This window comes from Grus americana, chromosome 15 (genome assembly GCF_028858705.1).
Source record: "Grus americana isolate bGruAme1 chromosome 15, bGruAme1.mat, whole genome shotgun sequence".
NCBI classification, from domain to species: domain Eukaryota; kingdom Metazoa; phylum Chordata; class Aves; order Gruiformes; family Gruidae; genus Grus; species Grus americana.
This window is the reverse complement of record NC_072866.1, coordinates 13,850,223-13,876,264: the sequence shown is the minus strand read 5'-3', so window position 1 is coordinate 13,876,264 and position 26,042 is coordinate 13,850,223. Positions and strand designations below refer to the sequence as shown.

Below are 26,042 nucleotides of genomic sequence, written 5' to 3'. Positions count from 1 at the left end.
TCCCATATCTGTTTTATTATTAGGCATCGATCATGACATTTCTCTCAAGATTTCTTCTTCCTCCCTCTCTTCCATCCCCTTCATCCACCCTCTTTTCGGAGCACAGACGGCTCTATTTTCTGCCTTCTAGCTCTTTACCTTACAAACGCTCATCCCAAAATAATCCTTCAGGGCAGACAGGCGTTGCTCATCCCACGGTACGGCAAAGGAGAAGCAGGTCCTGCAGGCACAGAGACGTGCTCCAGGCCGTGCGTGAAGCTGGGTGGACAGCATCTTCCCTCTTCCACCTTCTTGTGTCCTTGCAGAGAAGCATTTTCTCCTGGTGAAGGGAAACGGAACTGGGCAACCTTCACAGGCAAGAATATCGGGACCCATTTGTTGCCTCTGCAGATTGGGAGCTCTGTTGCTTATCTCTGCGCTCTTCCTACTTATTGACATTTTGAATCTGGGCTGTCGTAAAGATCTATACGGTGCACAGACAGAAAGCTGCTTCTCCTTACGTCAGGGTAGCCCTATAGCCTGACTTGAACACTTCGCCAAACCTGTATAAAACCCCTAACAAGGCACTTTTACAGTTATTTTGGGGGGGCTACATTATAAAAAGCTCAATAAAATGCAGAGTTGCTGACCTCCTCTTTTTCCCCATCAGAGGCTGGTGAAAAACTAATTCACTGCTGCAAACTCGTAACTCATTCTCATGTCTCCCTCTTTTAAGGGTGGGTTTTTCAGTGAGGGGCATCGCTTCCTGCTCCCCATGCAGCGTTAGCTGGTACCGCTTCTGCTCTGTACACGACAACAGGGACACACAAACCATGTCTTGGAGAGCCGGATTATGGAATCCATACGAATGTGCAAGGCTTTGTAAAAGATCTCCTGTTCCCGCTGGTTTCTGGCAGTGTCTAACAGGGGGAGACCTGTCAGAGACGTTAGTGGAAACACACTTTTATAAAATTAGCCTGATCTCACAAATGATGCAATGGTCCTGTAGGCAGGAAAAGAGCATTTGACATCTTTTTCTTGAGCCCTTTTAAATCACAAGGATTTGGTACTGCTCCATCCTGTGATATGAGGTGGTATCAGCCCTGAGGATGCTTTGGGGCTGCCCAAGGTGCAGCAGGGTTCACACGACGCACACTCAAACCCGGACTGTCCCATCCACCTCAGGCAGGACACGGACAGACCGGAGAGGACGTGATCTCAGCTCATACCCGGTCCCCTCCCAAACCGTGCATCACCCGGGAACCATCCACCCACCCGTCCATCCCAAACCCACTTGTGTTACAAACAACAGCATCTGTGGTAAGAGCAGGAGACCGGGAGTCTGGATACGTGCGTTTGCGTCCTTGCTTGGACAATGACTTGTCTATGTGGGTTTGAGGAGTGCAGCGCAGCGCTGCGCCCGGGACGGCCCCGGAGCCTGGGCTGTGAATGCAGCCGTTGTGCCCCGAGCCCTGGGGCTGACTCAGCTCCCGTCCTTTTCCGACAGTCATTTCTGGGAGGTTTCTGGGCTCCGTGCGGAAAGGAGGTAAGCAGGACATGGTGTAGGAACAGCATCGTCTCACACCGTAAGAATTACCAAAAGCAAGAGGCAGAGAGATGTCACTCTGACACTAAAAATGTCTTTATGATTCCCAAAGCGAAGGGAGAGGAAGCAATCAGCCGACCTCTCCACACCCCCCAGCCTGCCCAGCCGGAGCACACGTTACTCATTACCCACGGGGCGAAGCAACCGTGAAAGAAGCAAAGCTGGGCAAAGATAACAGCATCTTAGATGGCCTGCAAAAACATTTTCACCTAAGAGATTTAAGTTAAAAATTAAAATAAAAATTAATCTCTGTCTAGGAGTAAATGATCTCTTTAAAAAAACCCAAACCTCCCCCGTCAGGGCAGGGTTGAGTCACAAGTCACAGGAGAAATTAGGGAAGGGGAAGCCCAGAAAGAAAAGCCCTTACACAGAGTGCGCCCATGGATTTGTAGTTGGGAAAGAAAATCATTCCTTGGGCTGTGTATAATTACTTGGAGGTCAAGCCCTTCCGAATCAGCCACTCTTGGGCAGAGGGGAGTAGAAAGCAGAAACCGAGGTCTCCTTCCCCGCATCTGCCCTTGGGACCAGCAACGGGCAGGTGGGGTTACGGTTCAGAGCGTGAAAATCACCGTTTCTGGTGTATCCTGCTGTAACCCTGCCTAGCAAGGGCCCTCGGGAACAGCGTGCCGCTTGAGCCCAGCTCCCGCAGGAATCAGGAGAGCGAGCCTTCAGAATCTTGCACTGCGGTATTCGGGACTACGTTTATCGGGTGGATAAACCTGTCCCCCAAAGCATCATCTGGCAATTTTGAGAAGCAGCACGTTATTCAGCAGCACGTAGAGCAGTCGCGCCCGCAGCGCGTTGGGATGTGCTCTCCAACCCCGCAGCAAAGTCCCCGTCGCACACGACTGCGTCCCCAGCCTGTCCCGTCGGTGGGCAGCGCTAACGAATTTATGTCCCTTCTGGGCATCTGGTGGCTTGGTGCAACAAGCGGGAAAGAATTTAATTTCTGCTTCGGAGAAAAGACCTCAGTGCCCAGCCAGGTTGCCTGATTCCTTTATTCTAGAGTATTTTCCAAGGTGAGCACAATGAAATAACCTCGCAGCAGAGGCGAACGCTCCGTCCTGTCCCTGGCACGCTTGGCAGCTCTGTCTGAAGCTGCGTTACCTGCTCAGCACCCGGCCGAGACGTTTAGTCTCTCTGGGGGCCAGCCTGGCAGAAACTCTGCTCTCAGACCTTCGACTCCTCTCTGAGGCTTCAGGGTTTGCTCTTCATCATCACGCTGGGCTCCTCCTCCCCGGCACCACTGGCAAACCCAGCCGCAGCGTATTTTAAAGCAGGATTTGCCGTGCTTTTTAAATTCTCCTTCCCTGGCGTTCTCATCCCGTCTGCCCAGCCTCTGATCCTTGAAGCTTCGATCCCAGGTTTTAGCTGGTGCTTAATTATGCACTAATGTGACATAGTTAAATACTTTTTCGCTCCTCTCTGCGTGAAGATTTCAGCTTCTCCCTCTTCTTTTTCTCTCTGAAAACACCTGCTTCCGACCCCGATCCGCTCCTTGATGGAACCCATGGGCAGCCCTGCCCTGCCTGCACGGCGTTGAAAGCTCTGCACGCCGGGGCCCGTGCCTGGGCAGCAAAGCCACATTGCCATGCACAGCGCTGCTGCCCACATCGCCCCGCACCAGCCCGGGACGCATCCGCACACCACCGCTGCCTCCCTGGCACCCGCGGAGCCTGAGACAGGCAGCTCCTCCAAAGCAAACGCAGAATCACGGGCCGGCAAAGCCTCCCACCTCCACAGTCCCACGTCGCTACATGCCAAACAAAAGCCAACCTCGCCAAGATAAAAAGGTCGGGTCTTCAGGTTGGGTTTTTCAGGTTGCAACCTTGAAAACAGCCTTTCCTCTCTCTCCTTCCCTGCCCACGAGTGGGCTTTTCCTCCCCATCTCCAGGCAGCCCCCCTGCAGCGTGCCCTGGGATCAGCTGGCGGCTGCAGGACCCGCACGGACGCCAGATCAGCCGGGAAGGAGCCGGCGGCCCTCCGGCGTGGGTGGCCTCGGCAGCGCTTTCTCTGCTCCGCGGCCGCAGCTTGCAGGCAGCCACAGGAAAAAACTAAGCCCTTCTCCATTTATTTTTCTTGCAAGCTGTGTTTTAAACGTTACCCTGAACGGCCCTTTGAAGCAGCACGAGCTGCCTCAGACCTTTCTCGTCAGCTAATTAACACGTGCCGACAGCCGTGACAGCCTGGCGCAGCGAAGCCGAGGGAGCCCTGAGCAAGCTCTGGCCCAAACCCCACCGCCCAGACCCCTCCACACCTTGCACAGCCCAAATGCTGTTGACCCTGAAACCAGCAAGTGCCTTTAAGTCATCAATCCGCGTAGGAGCTTTGTCTTCTAGGTTGGAGCTGCCTGTCGTGAACTTGTGTCTCCTAACAGAGCTGGGGAGCACCAGCTCTTACTGGGTTTGGAGAGGTTTGGGGGTTTCGGTTAGAGCTGCAGGCCAGGCGTTTGTCAGAGGAAGGTTAAAATGCTTAAATGGCGTTAAGTGGGATACATGCTTCTCCAGCGCTGTGTAGTCTTTTAAAAAGCCCCATCATATTTCTCGGTTCCTGGGGTCCATCACTCATCGCAGGGATGCTAGTTCTCCAGCAGCAGCACTTTACCCTTCACTTGAATGTGAAGTGCGCTCCAGGAAAAGAATTGTCATTATCCCTCGTTTATAGAAGGAAAATCCGGAATGGAAAAGGGAGAAGATTAGTTCAAAGGCCACGTGAGCCTGTGATAGAAACAAGAGCAGAGTCGCAGTCATCGCTAACAGGCGTACCAAAACCAGTGACACAGTAAACGTGCCCCCAGCAGGTAATAAAGTAACTCAATCTGTCACAGTTCGGATATCTTATCACCCATGGGGCATTGAAACATGACTTGCAATTGCAAAATCCAGCCTGTGGTTTTCAACCTGTAGTCTCAGGGGTGGCGACACTGAGAAGAACCAAGCCCGTCTCCATCCGAGAGCTGTTTTACACAACCCCAGACCTGCCCTGGAAGCAGTCGAGGGATTTGCAAATCGTAGGGTTCAGAAATGCTACCGTATCGCTGCACTGCATCACCAGCCAAAGGGGCACCGCGCTCCTTTTGAGGTTACAGATTAATATTTAATCCAATCAGGATTTTTAAGTTAAAATGTAGCAGTATTATCTATCCAGGTTAGCAGCATGGACGGTCACCGACCAGCAGTAAGCGAACGAGGCGCTTGCCCGTTTTGCAGAAGCTTCATTTCCCTCTTGCTAGCGATTCTTCAGGAACCAGGCAAAAACCCCTTAGAGGCTCGCTCCATAAATCATTAGCCAGTAAAAGCCTAATTAGGTCAGAGAGATATGGTCTTGAACCAGTAAAAATTTCAACATCAATGGCTACAAAGTCATTGACTTCACAATTTGTGGATGTATTTCAGAAGCTGCTGGCCGAGCATTGAAAATTGCATCACATTCAGTCTTCATCAGTGAAACTTCTGCTCTCCTAAGCCAGCAAGAAAAGGGAAAAGGCGACAGGTTTGCTAATGAAAACTGCTTTTTTCTTGCTATCATATCAACCATGAGCACGAAGATGACACAAAAGATCCTTTCTGAACAGGCTTTTCCCAGCCATTAAAATCGTCTTAGAGAAACAGGACACAATGCGAAGTGAAGCTAGAAGTAGTCAGTACACCTTACGCATTGCAACTTTATGGGTACGATAACATAAATCTAGTCGTTGGAATAAAAACTTCTAAATCACTGTGAAGTGTTCGTCGGTACTCTCCTTTTTATAAAGAAGAGCCTGCTGTAATCTCAAAAGCATTGTAAGAAGAAATTCCCAGGTCTTTATTTCAGCCCTTGACCGACCCCACGACCAAAGCTGAGCCCATCTGCGCAGGTTAGCCGGGCTGTTATCCCAGACCTGTGACCACGAGGTGTCACTCCCACGTCCCCACCACGGCCTCGCTCTCCGGGCAGGAAGCACCACTTGGTCCCAGAACTCGTTAGATCAAGGAGCTTCCTAACTCCAGAGAACAGGGGATGTCCTCGGCTTGCCCCCATGGTTTAAATTTCATCTCAGCTCTTACTTTGGGCTTACTCTGCTGAGTGAAAGGGATTCAGGAGCTGAGCTCTGGGGCGAGATGTCTTAGGGAAGATGCATCAGCTTCACCGAGGCCAACTCTTGCCCCTCGGACATCAGCTGAGTTTTCCCATTAGTTTGTATCGCAGCTTGCCATTGACAACAGCAGGAATTTGGGACCCGCTGCGGCGGGGGCTCAGTTCCCTACACAGGCTCCAGCAACACTCACTTTCTCTTTCAGATGTCCCAATGACAATGTGTCCGTGATCCCTCTGTGCCAGGTTCAGTTTTGCCAGGCACGAAGGTGAATCGCGCGCCGTTGTCGCCGGCTCCGCGGGGGGTTCTGAACAAGCGCGGCTCCATCCCACACCCTGCTCGTACGAAGGGATGCGCAAGAGTGAGACCGGCAGAATTTAGCCCTGATTTGCAGTGTTACGGCCCTGTAAGGAGCGCAGGGAAGTGTCTTTAAAAGGAGATGGCTTTCTAATTGCTTCTTAAAAAAGCCTTTAACAGGGACTGTCTTTGGCATGGCTCAGGGTTGCATTGCTAAATTCAGTTTCTCCCATGAAGTTTACTCTGGCTGTTTGGTTGGGTTGCATCCACGTGCTATTTTTATTTTATTGATCATCAAAGCTGTTTACAGCATAGAGGAACAATATGGGAACAGAAATAAAGCTGGGACAAACCCAAAGGAATGAGACCATTAATGGCATTGCCAGCATCTCGGGCTTGAAGAGCAAGAGGCCCTGCAGCTGGGCAGTACCTCAAATCACCGCTCCCTTCTGGCTATGTGTGTCAAACCTCAGTTGTGTTTGATTTACCCATCGTCTGCAAACTTAATACCAAACGGTTAAAACGCCTGCATGTCCCTAAACTGCCAGCTTCATATCTGCGGTACATTGTCAGAGAGAGTATTTTCTAGAATCCAAAGGCTGAGGCACTGACTGTCACAACAGTATCACTTTCGGCTTCCTTAAATACAGTAATCAAAGTAGTTTGAACAGTAGCCTACAGCTGCTGAATACTTTTCTGTCTCAAAATAGACACGAGCCTCCTCCCACCTTCTGCCATGAGCTTTTTGGTCACCCTGAGGTTTTGGTGGTTCTCTCCAGTTTCCTTTGCTGTATTCAGTGAGCGCAGCCCATCTGGTCGCCGAGTCTTTGATCCAACTGCTACCAGCTTATACTGCGAAGCACAGAGTCGAAAGGATGCAAAGTCTTAGCGAGGAAGGTTCGAAAAAGGAAATATTTTCTATATTTGCATTTACATTTTTAATATAGTCGTGTTGTCTAGAGGCCAGATTTGGGGAATGGAAACCAGGAGCCTGGTTTCTATTTTCAGCACAGTCACTGATTGCTCTGTGTTGCTGGCAAATCTTTTAATCTCTTTCCCTCTGTTTTTCCCTTCTGTAATAAAGGGATGATCAGACCTCCCCAGCTATGCCTTGTGTGGCAGCATCCTCTGATGAAACAGGGCAAGGACAAAGTATTAATAATCATTCCATATAGAAAAGCCAAGAGGTCACAGGTATTTAAGTAGAGTTTAGCTGTTTAGTACTCCTTTATGCACGCACCATGCCCTGATGTTAATAGACATTATATATTAATATGGAATGGAAAAGCAGGCCCTTCAGGGCACAAAAATAACCATATCCAGAGCACCACTGAATAAATACAATATAAAGAAGAAATCACTCCAAATACTGAACAAACTGAAAGGCAAGGAGATATTAAAGAGGAAAAACAAAGTCATCCAGCCCCCCTCTCAGCGAGCATCTGACCGCCCTCAGCACAAAAACGTGAATGAAAAGGAGTGGCAGGTACCAAGAGGGGATGCTACAAGTGGTCCCATAAACGGTTAAACGTTCCCAATCCTCCATTTCTTTACCCCTCTGGGATCTTCCTGAGGAGATGTCAAGGAGGTGGGTAAAGGACTGAGCTCCCTCATCGCGATACAGCAAAGCACGTGCTCAATCTCCCGTGGAACGGACCCCGTTAATTACCCCGTCAGTCCATGCCTGCATCCTCCAGGTCTGCCACGGTGCCACTTGTCCTCTTCTCCCACAAAACTACCCCGGGGCTCCTTCCACGCACCCACCCTGCGCCGCCAGGTACCGAACCCCCTCTCCGGGCCGCTCTGCAGAGCCGCTGCCTTTCGGATCCCTGCAAGCTGGTCACAGCTGGGCTACGGGCACCTGGGATCTGCCAGATCTTCTCAGCCCCCTGCCTGCTTAATGCCAGCTGCTGCACCTCTGGCCAGATGTTACCCTCTCCTCACACCTGCTGTCAGCTGTGTGAATGATCTCTGGCACTGCTGTCCGGACCAGGGGACGAGCCAAGCCCCGCTGTTCCTATCGTCTAAGCCGATTCTGCTCATTTTATTAACACGAGCAGCTGCGCTGGCAGATTTTGGGGAAGATTTTGGGGATCTGGGCAATGAGCAGCCTGCAGCAGAGATCTCCCCACTGGACCACCACAGCCACAGGAAGGTGTGTGTTTAAAGCCTCGTGCGTCCTCCTGTCGATTCCTTCAGTCCAGTTATTAAAATAATTTCAAAAAAATCAGTGTCGCATCTCATCGTGTGACAGTCAAGCTGCTTATTCGTTGCACAGCCTCTCGGATCACACTGAAATAACGTGCATATGCTTTGGGGCCAGAGACCAGCGTTTATTTTAAGAGGTGCTTTAGGATCAAGACAGTCACCACGAGCTCTTCACATCTACTATTCAGGATTATTGGACCACAAGTGACCTTTCAGATTCTTAAGACTTGGATTACAAAGGGCTTTATATACTAAGCCTAATGACTTGAATTATAGCCTTAGCATCCTGAGAATCAGAACAGGACTACAAGCATTTTACTTTCTTCTATCCACAAACGAGCTTGGGCCGGATTTTGAATCCATTTCAAGGGTATGTCAAGCCGGTGCCCATTATAATGATCTAGTTGAGTTGCAAGAAAGACAAGATGACCTAGATAAAGGTCACGTCTGAGAGAAATGGCAGGATTTTCTAGATAAGCCAGCTGAGACATCTGTCTTCCTTCCTCTGAGACAACTATTTTATCATTTCCAAATATTAAAAAAATCACTCTGAAATGCTGCAGCACACTTTAATCCATGGCGCTGCAGTAGCGGGACGCAGTATTTTGTCATTGTCAAATCCCTGCAGCAAAAAGTTTCATGGGAGCAATAATCATCTTCCCGTAACTGGCTGAACTGGAAATACCTTCCAGCTCTCAAAAAAAATACAAGTATCGGCACGTTATACGGCAGCTGATAGCAAGGCGTGCATGCCGTAGCTGCCGTTTTCAATCAGCATTTACACAGCTCAATGTTACAGTGAAATTCGCTTCCTGTCTGAAGCTTGCGTCCTCTGTTACCTGCGTTCAGTTGCCCTTTCCCAGGCCCGGCGCTGGAGTCCACAGAGCATCCTCCGAAGCGTTCTGCAGACAACTCAAACCATCAATGGCTTGCAGCCGTATAGCGGGTCAAAAGTTTAATTTGACCATTAAAGCAATTTTATGAGGTATACAAGACCCACGGCCACAGCAACGATGCAAATAAAGGCTGACTGATACATTCTGCTGGCTGAAACGCCGTTCCGTTCACAAGGAAGGGGAACGTCGGCACAGCAGAAAAGCCTGCGAGACGTGCTGTTTGCGTTTGTCACGTTCCCTTCGTTCTTCTCTTGGAGCAGCAAACCATCTGCAACGCTCGCGTAGGGAACGGCATCAACCCAGACTCACCTGCCACGCTTTCATCTTCTACTGGGACCCCCCAAAAAAACCCAAACAAAACCGACCTGAGGCAGTCTGGCTGCTCTGCGTTAACGGGGTAATTCAACAAGAGGCAGTATTTTCTCATTAAACAACATCAAAGATGTACTCTTGATCTCTCTGCGGTCACTTTTTCCCTCCCTTTGTCGAAAGACAGCTGAAATAATAAAAAAAAAGGATTTAGAAAACAAAGGGAGAACCCCTGGTTTTCTTTAGAGAGCCAGTGAATGTTTTCTAAGACTGAACCAATCTCTGGAAATAATTGTCAGGTTCGCCGTAGTTTTCCTTCCACATACTGTGTTCCACAGTTGGCAGTCTTGGCTGTTCAAAAGAAAAGTAATACGAGGTCATAAAGTGCAGAGAGCTATTTCATGCCATAGCGCTGCACAGGTGATCATTTTCAAATGAGTTTTATTTAAATATCACAGACTCAGACTCTCCATAGCTATACCTGGTCTGTCTAGAAATAAAAGCTAACTTCTGCATTCCTTAACTTTGATGAGCTGTTTTCCTCCTCATCTTCTTTGCTAATTCACTCAGATGAACTTTTTTCGCGTATCGGTTAAAGTGAGTTATAATCTGCTCAGGAGGAAAGAAGGATGCTGGTGCAATATTCATAATGCAACCGTCTGCTCACTGCAGATTTTCCATCTCTGAGACAAAACATATTAAAACCACTGGAAATGAGAATTATCTAAAGGTTTTCTTCTTTTTGACAATAAAAACAGCCGACAGTAGGCTGAGTTCTGACTGAGGTGTGTGCCCTATACGAACCGTACAAGGAACTCGTCATTTCCCAGAGCAGCATTTCACCGTGACCGTACCTTCACGCTGGTTGCTCCTCGCACTGCTGTAGCCACCTGTGCCGGGGTGGGCTGGCCTCGTTAGCAGGGCGGTAATTTGGTCAGGAAGTGTTCCTTTACATGAGGGGCAGCCTAGAGAGCAATCCTCCCGAAGGTGAGACTGTCTGGAAACCCGAATCGAGGAGCCAGGGGAGGTAGATGCAGGAACCGAACGCTGGAAAGCACCCACACGTATTTCACTACCCAAACAAGAGGCGGATGCTCACAAGCCTCATCAGAGCGCTGATGACCTTTTGTTTGAAGGTTTCTTTTTTGTCATCTAAGGCAGTTTTAAAAGCGCTTAAATAATCCTTGGCATCTCCCCTGATTTCTACAAGTCACACACAGTCGGGGATGAGGCTCTTCCAAGCAAAAGCACACTACGCATCCAGACGTAAGGTCTGAACCGGCTTGATAGGACATCTCCCCTTGAAGAGCTAATGGAGATGGAAATCCAGAGCCATCTTGAAGGAATTTGGGGTGAAATTTAAGGATAATTCAGTTATTATGGACTAAGATATATTGAGACCTTTAAATCCGCAAAACCTTCTGCTATCCCAGCTGCAGCGACGAGCACCAAAACCCACTTATTCACAAAAAGACAGATAGTGGAAGCAGATTATTGGGTGCATGGAGGCACTGTGGGTAGACCTGAGGACCTAGAAAGGGCACATGAGGACCGTCTGCTGATGAATGCTCCTGCTTACAACAGGCACCAGAAGCTTCCAAAAAATGTTGGTAAGGGTTACCAAGTAACAGCTATACTGACCTGAAAGGCGCCATAGCCCACAAAGAGATGACGGGTACAGTTGAATTGGAAAGAAGTGTTGCCTTCTGCAGTCCTCCAAGCTGCCACTGAGAGGTGAGAATCTGGCTTGGACACAGGCTGCAGATTCATAGAATGGTTTGGGTTGGAAGGAACCTCAAAGCCCATCCAGTTCCACCCCCTGCCATGGGCAGGGACACCCTCCACCAGCCCAGGTTGCCCAAAGCCCCATCCAACCTGGCCTTGAACACTGCCAGGGATGGGGCATCCACAGCTTCTCTGGGCAACCTGTGCCAGGGCCTCACCACCCTCACAGGGAAGAATTTCTCCCTAATATCTAATCTGAATCTGCCTTCTTTTAGTTTAAACCCATTCCCCCTTGTCCTGTCACTCCCTGCCCCTGTAACCAGCCCCTCTCCAGCTTTCCTGTAGGCCCCTTCAGGGACTGGAAGGGGCTCTAAGGTCTCCCCGGAGCCTTCTCTTCTCCAGGCTGAACCACCCCAACTCTCTCAGCCTGTCCTCATAGCAGAGGTGCTCCAGCCCTCGGATCAGCTTCGTGGCCTCCTCTGGACTCACTCTACCAGCTTTCTTAAAAAGCTGTGCTGGCAGCGGTGGGATTCGAACCCACGCCCCCGAAGAGACTGGAGCCTTAATCCAGCGCCTTAGACCGCTCGGCCACGCTACCGCCCGTCTCATCACAGTGTGTCTCCTGTTGAGCATAGCCAAAAGGAGGAGAAGGTAGCTTGTAGGACTCAAAGGAAAACTTGAGCATTAATACCATTTCTGATTAATTCTTTAATTGAAACTGAAGCAGATGTTTCTTTTGTGGGACTGGAAGCGACCTGCAGGTGAGGTGGGGTGAAAACAGTTTGTACTTCTGGGGTGAGTTTCAATTTCATCCAGAGTAACTTCAACAGCTTCTCCGTTATCTCTTTTATTGCAGCACGCAGCAGAACGTGGCCCGTGGACCGCAGCCAGCCAGAGGGTTTACAGGCTGCTTTGAATGCACAGATAATAACACTCTGTGTTACAGTAACACAATCATCACAAAAAGGGACCAGAAGTCCTTCCCCGGGCTGAGATGTCACCAGCACAGTGAACTGGTTTGATGCTGCCGACGAGCAGGCTTAGACACTGGAATTTCACCCAGATTTCAGCTGTTTAACGCCAGCAGTCTGTACGCGGGGGCCTGCTTACAATCAGCCCTGGTATTTTCAGCTGGTTTGGCCCTAAGCACTAACCACAAATAAGAGTTCAGAGAAGCTCCATATTTATCCTTTCCGGTGTATCACAGTGCCCCATTAAACAAGGACAAAAGATTTCCTTATGTAATAGCGATACTATTTGCTATTTTTAACCTTACGGCAGCCAGTATTTGTGCCAGGTGACATTTTGCCCTAACCAGGCAACTTCAAGAGGTGACATTCCCGACGTTCATCCTTGTGCTCTGGTAGGTGGGATGCCCATACATGGTTTCTTGGCTGGCTGTCGTCATGCCGATCTGCTAGCATGTACTAATGATGGCTCACGGAAATACCGCTCTTATTTAACAAGGTAAATCAGGGTGCTGGCCAGTCATTTCCAGGATGCTGCAAGAGCTTCTGCTTCTAATAAAGGGTACTTGTCTTTCTGAAATCCATAAAGTCTATTTACATGTATCTATGCTACCAGAGAAACACTATGGCTGTAGCTTGAGCTTTCAATATGCCAAAACAGCTTTAAACCAGTTTGTTTAGTCAAATGAAGCCCACAGAAAGTAGACAAATAAAACGGTTGCAAGTCTCAGCAGGCCCAGGCTGCAAACGGGCAGCAAAGCCAAGGCAGGCGTTAAGCTGTGTGCTGAGCATCCTGAGCAGCTGAGATCCCGCAGCCTCACGTCTCAAAGTGCTTCACAGATGAACGCCGCTGCCCGCTTGGCAAATTCCCTCACTGTACCAGATTCAGGCAATTTCATGGAGCTTAAGGAAGCCTGGCTGGTACAAAGGATGCTGCCAAAGCCTGTTGTACCTCTAGACCAGTACAGGGAAACACAGTGTCAACATCCTCCTCGGGGTCCAAAGGAGCTCGACAGTAAGTGATGGTTTTCACAGTGCTGGAGCTAGGTCTAGTCATTTATAAGCAAAGGAGAGTGACAGGGCTTACAAATTTATAAAATACATGTTAGACTATGAGGAGAATAGATTTAAGCTGTCACATCAAAAGGCTATGTGATATTTCAATTAGCAGCAAACTTTCTTTAAAAACCCTGAATCACTAAAGCTAATAGGAAATGTAATTCCACCTTCCTATGAATAGAAGAGTAACTGGTAATCTTTAACTATGTGCTCACATAATTTAGGGGGGTTGCTTGTTTGCTTCTAACACAATCCCCCTTCATTCAGACTCCAGGCTGGAGGCACAGAGAGGTAGAATTTGAATTCTTCTGGCCATTTATACACATGTGGCATTTCTTGACCTTTAAGTATTTGATTTTTGAAACCTATTTAACTTTTTGACGTAGGTGTTTTCGTGGGTTTTGTTAGGGAATGCCAAAAATTTTCTGCATGTAGGGGGAAAAAAAATAATTAATAAGAGCAACTGTATGACTGTTGTTCTGTTTTTAACCAAAGGGCCCTCCCTCTGTGCCTGTAACACCAGCCAAACTTTCTTAGCAGCACAAGCTTCTTACTCAGCTTTAACAAAGAAAGATAAACCACTGTTTTGCTTTGCCCTTCCCCCACCATTTACTCATTAGTTTTATTTAGTTTGATATTCTCTCCTCCTTGTAGGGAAAAAAAATCCCATATTTTAAAAAAATAATTATTTTTCACCCTATGAAGTTGTTGACTATGTATGTTCTTATGAAGAATTTAAAATAGACTGTAATTATAAATCACTGCTAAAATGAGCTTGTCCTGCAAAGGCAAGGACATTTTGTTGTGTCCTTGTATGACTGGAATCACTGTAAACAACTAATATTCCTATTTGCAGGGACAGAAATAACCAGCTCATTCAGCTGTACAGAAAGGAAGACATAAAAGGAAACCAAAGGCTAAACCAGAATAAGCCACTGGAAAGTTTTATGTCAACAAAACTGGATTTAAATTAAGTAACATCAACTCAGTATTTTGACTGTAAATGAATCAGAACATTAAAACATGTTTTAAAGGGAACGTTTGTGATGAAACATCTCTGACTAGTTCCTATACTAAATGAACAGGAAAGTTCCAACTTGTTTCTTCTGTGCAGGATCAAATCCACACAGCAAAGTTATTTCTCTAGCTTTAGTACTACTTTGTAAACCGAAATTCTGAAAAGAGGAATAGCAGCAGAACGGCAAAGGAAACACTGAATAAATGATTTCTCAGTTACACACAACGGAAAATGCAGTTCTGATGACATAGTTAGAGGTTGCATCATACTACATACGCGTGAAGGAGTAAAATTCAAATTACACAGACAATTTCCATTCTTATGTTTTCTAATTTTCTGAGTGCTTGACTTTGCAACTTAAATCTCTTTTATGATTGGTTTTTTCCAACACTGATTTGCAGAAATGTGAGCAGATTTTAACGTTTCCTACTTGCCTTACTCAGTGGCAAAAGTTAAAAAAACCCCAACCCAACCAACCAACCCACCCCCCAACCCCAAGCTCAAACCAAAGAAGTGCATTTCCAAGCTATTTGAAATGAGGGGAGATGAGCCAAGAGTCACCTTGCTTTAAAATAAACAGAAACACAGTAGAGCTATTCTCCAGCGAGAGGAAATAAGGAAATAAACTACTCATTCAACAACTACGATACACCCTTTCCAAATAAGAACAGAGAATTCATTTACTTGGTAATTTTACAATGGTGATAACAAATTAAAATTGTGGGCAGACAGCAGAGAACCAAGAAGATATACAATCCACAGCAAGGATCAGCCAAATTAAAGGGAACTTTTTACATTGACAAATTTTGAGTAATTAGTACTTCCATTAGAGGCACAGTTCCAGCTTTAAGCAATTCTAAGTAATTAATGTTCCTTTATTTTGCCTAGAAGTCCTGACTTCAGCATTCTCTTAGGACACGAATTCTTCTAGCCAGAGCTGCACAATACAGATTAACTCAACTAGAAGACAATTAGAGGAGGCAGATGAAGATGTAATTTGTTAGTCTGTACACAATGTTACTTCTAACTTTGGATGCAATTTTTATTAACACAGCAGACTGATTTAAACGGAGGCAGAGACCTATCTGTATCCATATGATTGCCTAATCTGCAAGGAACGTTGAGATTTGAAAACTCTACGTGACAAAATAAAGTGAAGTCCTAGATTATATCTGCTGTACAGCTCTGACCAGCTACAGGAATTAAATAACTGATTATACACCTAATAATTTTAAACATATCATACACAATGGAGCAAATCTTCCTATATTTATTCATCCCACAATGTAAATCCCTCGATTAAAATGCCAAGCTGAGCAGGAAGCAGAAGCTGGCCTGGTGGCTGGCACATGGAAAAAGACGGAATTTGATTGCCAGAGATGTTATTGCATTTGCATGCTGTGTTGGGTAACCTGTCTGGGTCCTCGCAATCTTGTCTTTAAAATGGGCCTAGGAATACATTTCTCCCAAAAACGTGTTTGTTTTTGCATTTCGTGGGCGTTTTGAAGATGACTTGTTTGCCAATCAGCTGAAGGTTCTTTAAGAAGAGGGGCAAAGTAAGAAAGAGAAATGCAATTAAGCATCCTTTCCTATTTTCACTACAACATAAGACAACACTTACAATATTTCATATTCAGCTTTGAAACCCAAGACATACAGAGTAACAGTAGGAAGCAGAAGTTTTTCAAGCTTTTTACTCCATTTCCAGACACCACTGACCATTGAACAGTACCACACACCAAGAGACGCGTGGCAGAAGACATCACGCTTTCCTTTCTCTATCCAACACAACCATAGCAACAATTACCTTCGTTTCCATAACTGCAAGAAGCGGAGGCCAAAGACCATGTCCTTCACCCAGTAATTGACGGCACTGAAGGGAAAGTTGGAACTGCAGCTGAGGAAGAGGAGAGCAGAGCAGGACCTCACTCGCAGAGGTCTGTTACTGTACTGGTGAGAGGCTCCAACGGTTCTTTTCCAAATGTTATTGCTCACATGGACTCCAGATTGGCAGGCCTTATGTGCTTTTAATATTAATTGATATAAAAAGAAATATGACATTCTTGATCTACAAAGCCTGTCTTCTCACAGATTTGTCAACATTTGCACGTGGTCAAAATCAAGGTCCAAGAAAGGCAAATCTTGCCAAATCTGACAAAATCCTAAAAGGTTCACACCTTTTTTGCCTGGATCTTACCTTCACAATCTTTTTTACAAATCTCTTCCAAAATATGGTTGAAATGTGCTTGTGCTTTTAAGCGAGAAGGTATATTAAGTACTCAGCAAGGACCTACATTTTTGTGCGGTAGAGAAATCAACAGTGGCGATTTTCAAATATCTCAGAGAGAGCACCAAGTCTTCTCTGACACCTCAAATGCAATCATAAACACACAAACACACTTTGAAAACTTAATTCCTGAGAAATTCCTTTTTTATTCCTGATGGAAAGAAAAAAGAATCGGCCTCTGCCTGGAGTGACAGTAGTTTTTCTCAGCTGCATATTCTCAAGACATAAAACATAAGATCCGAAGATCTTCCACTACTTCACTTTTTATTACAGACCCTTTTCACCAACGTTTGTGCTGGAAGCTCAGTTTTATACAGCTTTGGGCCTCAGAAAAGCTTCGACACGGCATGCATCTCCCGCAGCCCCCATCCAACTGTTGCCCCATGGTACAGGAATAGCACCTGAGCTGCTGGCGAACCACGGGCAGCTCAACGGAGAGGCTGGCCGCTGCCGCTGTATTCTGCTCACCGTTGTGTAAACCTCCACCAGAGTTATGATGTTAGAGCAGGGCATGCTGGTCTCTAGTCTTTTTTGGTTGAAAGCATCATCTTCCAGAAGTCAGAAAGCTTATAAGTTATTTGTTACTAGCAATATTTTTCATACTTTTAAAGATTTGTAGTAATCCATGACTGTGAAGGCTGTCAAATCCACCCAAATGCTTCTTATTGAAAAATTAGGCCTGCATATCCGTAGACCCTCCCCTCCTTCATCCATCCAAATTAAAGACGTAATTCCCAAAGACAGCCACTCTTCTAAAACACTACACATTTCATGTAGTTGTTATTAATAAAGTATGAACAATGTTTGCAGAAACATTAAAGAATCAGGTCAAGAACGCTGTCTGAACGCAAGTGTTATTAAATAAGCCAATCATCCAACTTTTGAGTAATTAATGTCCTTGGTTTTTACTTGAGAGCCTCATTTTCAGCACGTTCATAGGAGACGTCAAAGCGAATGAACACAAATTAACTCTTTTGGATGCCAATTACAAGAGAAGGATGAAAACGCAATATTGGCAGGCTAGATACAAAATGTTGCCGCACAGCACTGCTCATCGAAGGGTAAGTTTAGGTACAATCAGATGATTTCACTACATATGGTCAAAGGATTTGATCTGTTCCCATCTGTGCACTATCTGAGTATCTAAACAATTGCCATAAAGCATTTGAAAACTTTAAAATATAAAAGCAAAACTAACAAAGCTGATGGTATCTCCAGATCACTGCACGAAGTACTAATAAGCGACTGTGTTATACAATCCGTGTTCAACAGACTGAAAATGATCTTTCCCAAATCCAAATGACATACTTCTAAAGCTGAAAGTGATAGATTACAGCTGGCTGAGCAAGCACTGTACTGTACGCTCATTTTAAAAGCTGCCATTGTAAAAGACCCTCCAGGCTTTTTGTTGGTTCCTTTGCGCTTCTTAACAAGAACTGCAAAGCTCCTCTTATTTAACAGTAATTACATAGGGAGGTGGAGAAAAACTAACAAGAAAGAGAGGTTTATTTTCCTAAAGATATGCGGTAAGATTACTTTTAATCAAAATAGCACATCTATGGACCAAATATGATATTTTTATTTCATCACCTCAAAACACGATAAATATTTGCAATTGGAAACAATTATGAGTACAAAATCTGAAAATTTAATATTAGGATTATTAGAAAATATGTCTTTACAACTAATTTATAGTCTCTGTAGAGGACATCCTATCCTCCTCTCCACCAGACAACCATTAAGACACAAAAATACCCTCAGGACAGAAGTTGCAGAACTTGTCGTATGCGCTCGCACTTCTCCAACAGGTTTGGGTCTTCTGCATCGGAACCATCCAATTCCTTCATAAAAGCTTCAGCTTTCTGCACAGTTATGTCTCGTGCACCGCCTTGAAGCCCTTGCAGATAATCCAGTAAAATGGTGAAATACTCGTCTGGAACCTTTAAAGAAAAAAAACAGGGAAGAAAAAAAAAACAACCTGCTTTATTTTTGTCTCAATACTCATTCACAACCATGTCAAGCCATCACCTGAAAGATAATTAGGAGAACTGCATGGGCTTTTGTGTTTGCCAATGCCCACCTCTGAGTGGAAGTGTTTCTTGCCAAGGTTCAAGCTGCTGGGAAGGATGGACCGTGGTGAGAGGACTGTCATGTGCTCAGATGGGCAAAGCATCTGAGAGGAAATTCTAAGCAGATGTGGAAATGCTGATCAGCAAATGCAAACACTCCCTGACAGTGAGCTCAAGGCTGTGAGGGTTGTTGGAAGAAAAAAAAACCCACTAGCCAAATCCTACTTTTGGAAACATGTATGCGAACCTTACTAAATTCAGTGAGAATTGCATGCAGATGTCCGAGGAAAGAATTTTGCTGGAATTACCCTCGCCCCTACCCAAAACTATCTCTTTGCTGAGATGAGATACCACCCACCATCAAGCACTTTGACAGAATGCTTATACAAAGGAATAGAATTTAATTTGAAAAACAAATTGAATTCAGACATATGGAAATAATTTTTAAATCACGCTGAATAAAACTGATAGGCTCTACTAACATGTCTAACATTAAAAGCAGTTTAGTCATCTACAGTTGCATTACCCCCCTTTCACTCCCTTTCTAATTAACTAGTCATAGGTTAAATTTTAGCTTATCTGGTAAAACATATAATTCCAATGATCATTACATTAAATAATCTTGGCAATAACCTAGCAGAGACTTTTGAATGATTTATTCCGTATTTCAAACCAATGTATTTTCAAAAGCATTAGGTGAACAGATCTATGCTGAAGCGTATCTTAACTTTATGTTGTGTATCTGTGGAACAGGTATCAGCCAATAAGAGAGTATTTTTGCTGTGAATCAGGAGATGTTAAAATGACCTAATCCTGCAAATATTTTTCTCCATGTTTAGCTTTACACATATAACTTTAAAAGGCATACTCGACATGAGTCAAGTTAAACACATACGTAAGTATTTAAAGGATTGGAGACTAATTATTCGAGGGCTGTTTCAATTCCGCAAAGTATCAACATTTCAGAGAAGACAGAGCTTCAACAGATACTTAATTTACAACTTATTTCTCCATCGACATTTGGCAGCATAACTTTGATCACTAAAACTTCTATCACTCCAAAAGAAGAGGAAGAAAGAATATTCTAACACTGCCTTCATCAATCAGGATATTACAAAGCAATAAATCAAAGCTAAAGGCTGCATTCAGCCTCATAACTTAGACGTTATGGAAAACCTTCTAATTCTTCACACAAACACTCTTGATTTAAAGAAACAATACAGATACAAAAAATATTAATTTTACAGTGACTAACACTGAAATGGATGATATATGAAGTGTTGCTATAATATACGAATCAAACATTTAAACATAACGAAAAATGTCTCTGTATTTGAAACCTTTTTACTCACAGTAAACTGGTACTAATAACAGACAAAAACATTCAGGCATAAAACGATTTCAGCATGATAGTGCTCCTGTAATGCAGATGCTCAGCACTGGTTTTTTAAAGCTCAGCAACATTTCTATGTTTCAAACCTTAGCCAAATTATCTACATAATTTACACCTCGTGTTCTCAGACCTCGTGGTACAGTCATATCTCATTGTGTGGAATTACAGTTATTATTATATCATTTAAGCAAAGTGCTTGAAGGGGCAATTAAAAGCCTACTCTAAACTTAGAAATACTAAATGTGCAGACAGACATGTGGCTGCCTGAAGCTCAGAAAGCATTAAGCATTTGGTCCTAAGGATAAGTGCTCGAGTGTTCAAAAAGACTGATTTCTTCTTTAGCACATCTATTACATTTACAGTACAGAACCATGCAGGCAAGAGAATATCGTATTTTTTCCTCCCAACTTACACATATAACAGAGCCATAGCAATGACTGGACAACAGAACATAGAAAGTGCTGGCAAAAAGCTAATGAAATCCAAATTTTAATTCTTAAAACACAGTAGTATAAGAGCTGAAATTTCAGGGACTCTTGGCGAGGTTTTACGAGAAGGAACACGATCCTTCCCTAAGATCAGCTTTTGGTCAGGCCTGAAATTGGATCTCTAGATCTCCCACCATGGCTCTGGCAAGGGGAAGCGATGCTTACGGGACTTAATTATTAGTCTTTTGTTAAACTGTTTTGGCCGCCTTCTTGTTTCTTTTTCTCTCTCGCACACCAACCTTGCCTCTGTTCTAACTAGCTGATATCCACTGGAGCCGAGTAATATGGAAACATCCCAAAATGAAGTAATTCCTGTCAGCTCCTGAACGCTCAGGAGCTATGCGACATCGGGGAGAGGGGGGAAACACTACAGAACAGTAGTAAGAAAAGAACAGTTACTGCTTTTAAATTATACTACGTGACTCAAGGGTTTCAGACTTTTCAGACTTGCGGATGCCCACATATTTTGCAAAGCAAAATCAGATACCGGCACAGAGAACTTCAGCTTACTGCCGCCAAGCTTGTTTTTCTCAGTTACCTTCTGAGGAAGCTTCAGAACCCCCCCAGTTCTTGCAGTCCAGAAGCTGGAGACAGCTGTTGAAGTGACTTTCTAGAAAATGCCGTGCCAGATGACAAAGATCAACAAACAATCTCGTGTTTATTTTATACCGGATCCTGAAGACGTATGTACGCTGTAGGTATACAGGCTTGGCTTGGAAGCTGTCAGCCAACAACCAGATAGATTTTAAAGGGACTCAAAAAACCCTCTCATGTTGCAAAGGGCTTTAAAGCCTCAACTTATTTCTTACAGAAAGAGGCCTATCAGTACAGGAAACTCAATTCACCCCTTCACATGGCTTTTCAGTAGGCATCCAAGTGACACCATGAGATCAAAGACGTGGCTTAGGAAGGAAAGAAACTCATGTCTCCTTTTGTATTTTAGTCATGCTTGCTTATCAAACAGATTTTATTCTGTAATGGACAGGAAGCTGGAGTATAAAAAAAAATATCCAAAAGGAGCTGGTCTGCCCTCCCTACAGTCCCGATGAAGAAAGAGACTTCAGCATATGCTTAATTATAAGCACTTGAGCAGTTCTACTAACTTTACCTAACCTGGATGCTGATGTTAATAATCTCTGATTATTAAATTACAAAATATGTGAATTTAAATAAATCATAGCATTTTCATCAGATTTAAAAAAGTAAACAGGCAGTTTCATTTCAGTGTTGAGAACTAAGGAGTTAAGCAGTGTTTTGATACATAAAACAAATGGTGCTTATAGTCAATTATTTCCCAGAATATTTCAACACAAACCCCAAAGTAAACAGGTAAAAAAGCAAAAATATCTTTCTGCCTGTAAAACAATTTCTAGGTAGCTTTAAAGAGCATATATTGATTCTGAAAGGTTGCTAAAGACTTTTAAAGGAGAAACTTAAAAATAGAAGATGTTGCAAACAACCTAGACACCTACAATCACATGTATTCTGCAACTAATCTTTTTAAAGTATTACACTGCGTGAACATTTTTGCCTTCATGAATCTCTGCTTTTAATTATCTGGTTCTCTAAAAGTATTTTTAATCATAAAGGTAACACCCTGTGTCAGGTGAGTGGCTTAAGAGCTGCTGAGTAATTTGGGTCAGGAAGATTGGTATGCTTAAATGTTTAATGTTTGCACACAAAAAATCAGCAAAAACTAACTGAATGTCAACTAAACGAATCAATAAGTAAGGCACAGTGCAAATGGCTAGATGTTTGTTCTCTTACACAACCAAATGAATGACCTGAAACCCCCCTTCAATACCACGATGGTCAGACGCTTATTGGAAATTCAATATATGTTGGTTTTTAAGTTATGAAATGAATGGATTTCAGTAATAATGCAAACCTAGCTTCTGGTTATACTTGATGCTTTTTACAATCAACATCAGGTTTCACTTATATTTTAATGAGAAAGCTATTTTAACATCTTGGCAATATGGCTGTACATCTTATATGGAGCCAGAGATATCTGAAGCAATATGAGAATCGTGGTTTACAGTATTGGGTTCCACATTCAGAAATTCAAATTAAGGATATGACTCAAGGTCTCAGTAAGCTCCAGATTTATATAAAACATGTATCTGCTCTATTTATGCCTGACATTTATCAAATATAAAAATCTAGGATACACAGGAGAATGATCACCAACAAAATAAAAAAATTAATTATAAGTAATTAAAATGATTCAGCATTTTGGTTCAAAACATAATAATTTATTTATAAATTACTTAAAAATATTAGAAAAGTGCATGGCTAGTACTAGCAACTTTTGGTTAATAAAAATAGCTATAAATAATGTATAAAACTTTATATAATTTTTGTTCAGAGAAAAAGCAGCGTTAATACAAACCTTCTCTTTATCATACATGTGCAAGAGAAGCCAGGTTTGTCTTGTCTTTTGAAACTTCCATTCGTCTGGGTTTTCAGACCAGCTGTAGTAAATAAAAAATAAATAAATTTTAAAAAAAGCTTAAATTAAATACTGTGTGATCAAAATATTCATTAGTTATACAATATTTCCTACAATGACTCCAAGTGACTTTGTATGCACAACATGGAGTTTCATGACATTATGTGAAACAGATACTAGTGCACACTTTGTACGAGTGGCAAAAAAGAACACGACAGTTGGCTACCTGGCTTCCGTGCAAAAAGCAAAAAGATTATAGGAAGACATTATAGCCAAGAATATTATAAATTTTCATCAGAAAGCACTGATTCCCTGAAGTTAAAAATCAAGTCTCCCTCCTCACCTTTGAGCAGTCCTCTAGGAGGGGTCATTGCCCTCATTTGATCCACGACAACCAAGAGCCCCAAATCCTGTGGGGCTTCCTGAGTGTTTGGGGAGGTGGAGTGGATAAGGAATCAAGTTTGGGTTTCAGAAAGCTGATATTTCCCAATAAACTGAAATTAATATAAAATTAAGCAGCCTCTAGAGAACTGGAAGGAGAAACTGGTGCTAGAATGGTCAGCTCAGCAATGGTTGAAGCCCATCACAGGTAAACTTCTCCAGGGCACAGAAAAACCATTTTTCAGGAGCATATGTTTTAAGGCTTGGATTTGCTTAAAGGTGTGACTTAAATATTGACCTTTACAGGATAGAAAATGCTTTTTATGTCTCGCTCTCCCCAGGAATTCTAATTCCAATATTTAGCTCAGAACATCAGGCTGCTTCAATGCTGTTAAAAGTGAGCGGGTAAAACAAATTATTAACATCTGCAACTGTTCTTTGACTGTTTAGCAAACACATTTTAAATATACAAAATTTTAACTGGGTAAAACGGCACATTTACGTACATCGTCAACATAATTTTAAAGCTGGTATATTCTGATTTAGATGAAGAGACCGACCTATTTATTTCTATGAGCAAACTAGCAAATCTCACTAAAAGACTGTTTTTTAAAAGTATGTGCTAGAAAATTAACATCTTAACATGTAGAAAATTTGCCAGTATAACCAAATATCATTTAAAGATCCAGAAGAAAATATGAGGAGAAAAACCAACGAATTTTACACTTATTTGATTTTTCTCTAAAGAAAAACAAGCCTCCAGAGGGTAGCATGCAAGATGTCTTTAATGTTCCAGCTTGCTTTACACAGCAACAAGAGAGCACAGAAATCAATTGAAAAGCCAGCTGGGTATGAGAATTAGTATTGTTTAAACACTGTCAAGTCTAATAAAGCAAAAGAGTCCTCATATTCGGTGAACGCTGCACCAGCAAATACATTGTTCTGTCAATTCAATGAAAGAGAAAAAAACCAAGACCACAAATTAGTACACAAGGGTTTCATGGAAGCTTCTGCAGAAAACCCAAAAGGAAAAAAATATTGTCTTGACTTTCAAATTCAGGATAAAGAAAAAGCAGCAACAACTCACTAGGGTTATCACTAGCTAAACTGTCTGTAACCAATATATAAGGGAAAAATCAGACAAATAACAGTAAACCAGGAAGGACAGACGAAACACTAAAAACCACAATACATCATATTTTACATGCTCAAATTAAATCCACAAATGAACTGATTTAGAGATCTCTTTTGGGACATTGTCAATAAATAGGCATAAGTTTGCAAAACAAATATTGCGCAGAAGCAGGAGCCCAAAAGCTGACTGCCAAAAATTATAGAATCAAATAAAAAATTATTATGATGGGGAAACCATCCTTCTCCCATCACCATCAACCTAGAAACCAAAGTACTTGCAAAATAGAGATCATTCAGCCTTTGGTGGCACTTGCCTTTGCAGCAAGGTGCCCAACTGGACAACAACTGTCAAAATTACACCACCTGTAATGCAAGAAGCTGACAGAGAATGAAGTAAAAAGGGTTTTTCTTGTGGGTGCAGTTTGTGGGGCAAGCTACTTGCTCATTTGTACCCAATTTCTCTGTTTGCCAGGCAAATGCAGTAGCTCCTAACTAAGAAACTGGAATTTCTGCAGGAAGTGACTTCACTTCTACAACTCCTTCAAAAAAACCAAAAGAAGACAATGGTGGTGCTTGCTGTTAAAAGAAACATATTCTTTTATGAGGGTCATCCTTCTGAACAATTACATGGAAGATGTTATAAGAAATGCTGTCTATTTGCACAGAAGAAGAAGGTAAATATAAAATTCTTTTTTACGTTAAATAAGCCTGGAAACAGTTTACATTATAATCTTTGCAAGGTGACGAGAACAAGCTGAATGACAGATCTATGACCGCATCCTGTGAAAACAGTCCCTCTTCTAATGAAAACCTTTAACACGTTTTTATTTCTTTAAACTACGCTATGTATTTATACATTTGCAATTATATTCGTTGGTTAGACACACCACATAGTACTCTAAATATTTTATTCTCTGCTAATTTTATGTTTTTGCCACTCACACTATCACCTGAGTACTGTTAGGCATTAACTTGAAAAATACAGCCTGTTTTCACTAATCTCCTATAAAGCTATAGGATGTTAAAATATCTTTATTACCTAGTTTATAAACAACTGAGACCAACAAATGAGTGCACTATAAGGTTAATTGCTCTTATTAGCCTATTACCAAAACCATATGCTCTCTTCTACACGTTAAGGCAAGCCACTACACTCCTGCATCTAAGATCCCACGTTGACTTTCACTCTACTGAATTCTCTTGCAGAAAAAACCTGAAAGCTTCAGCTGCTCTTCCTGAAAGGTTTCACTCTATACACACCATAATAATTCATATAAACAACAAATATTTTAACATCATCAACAGCAGAAAGTACGTTTGTGGCCATTATAGCACTGGAGCCTCACAAATCGGTTCTTTAGGTTTGCACTCTGTCCTACTAGAATCAAATGCTGAATGAGCGTGGTAAAAAAAGTCATGTTTTCCTTAATGACTATAGGTGTACTCATATTTTCAGAAAATGCTCCCAAGGTTTTAACCGGTACTCTAGCCATGGTTGCATCAATTCCTGTTCCCCCCCTTCAGGAAAAGGGTCCTTCTCTTGACCTTACTTCCTATCACACTGTGGGCAAAACACTCACAATAATGGATGCGCAATCTTTAAGACGGATAACGTGGCAGTCGCTCCCTGTAATTAGACCCCACCAACAGTAATTAAAATACAACTTTTCCACTGATTCCTATGATGTTTTTTTTCCT

General features: G+C 43.3%; 1 protein-coding gene and 1 non-coding gene across 5 annotated transcripts in view; both read right to left on the bottom strand.

The window, feature by feature from the left end:
• Positions 1 to 11,611: 11,611 nt before the first annotated feature.
• On the bottom strand, positions 11,612 to 11,693 carry TRNAL-AAG (transfer RNA leucine (anticodon AAG)). Its single transcript has one exon. It is a non-coding gene; the product is annotated as a tRNA-Leu (tRNA).
• Positions 11,694 to 16,552: 4,859 nt separating this feature from the next.
• The window catches only part of C15H7orf50 (chromosome 15 C7orf50 homolog), a 129,588-nt gene continuing 120,098 nt past the window's right edge, over positions 16,553 to 26,042 (bottom strand). For all 4 annotated transcript variants that reach the window (XM_054842410.1, XM_054842411.1, XM_054842413.1 and 1 more), the window contains 2 exons: positions 22,770 to 22,851; positions 16,553 to 18,367 (listed from right to left, as the gene is read on the bottom strand). In XM_054842410.1, the coding sequence (XP_054698385.1) occupies positions 18,185 to 18,367; positions 22,770 to 22,851 (265 nt within the window). In that variant the 3' untranslated portion in view covers positions 16,553 to 18,184. The remainder of the gene's footprint in view (positions 18,368 to 22,769; positions 22,852 to 26,042) is intronic.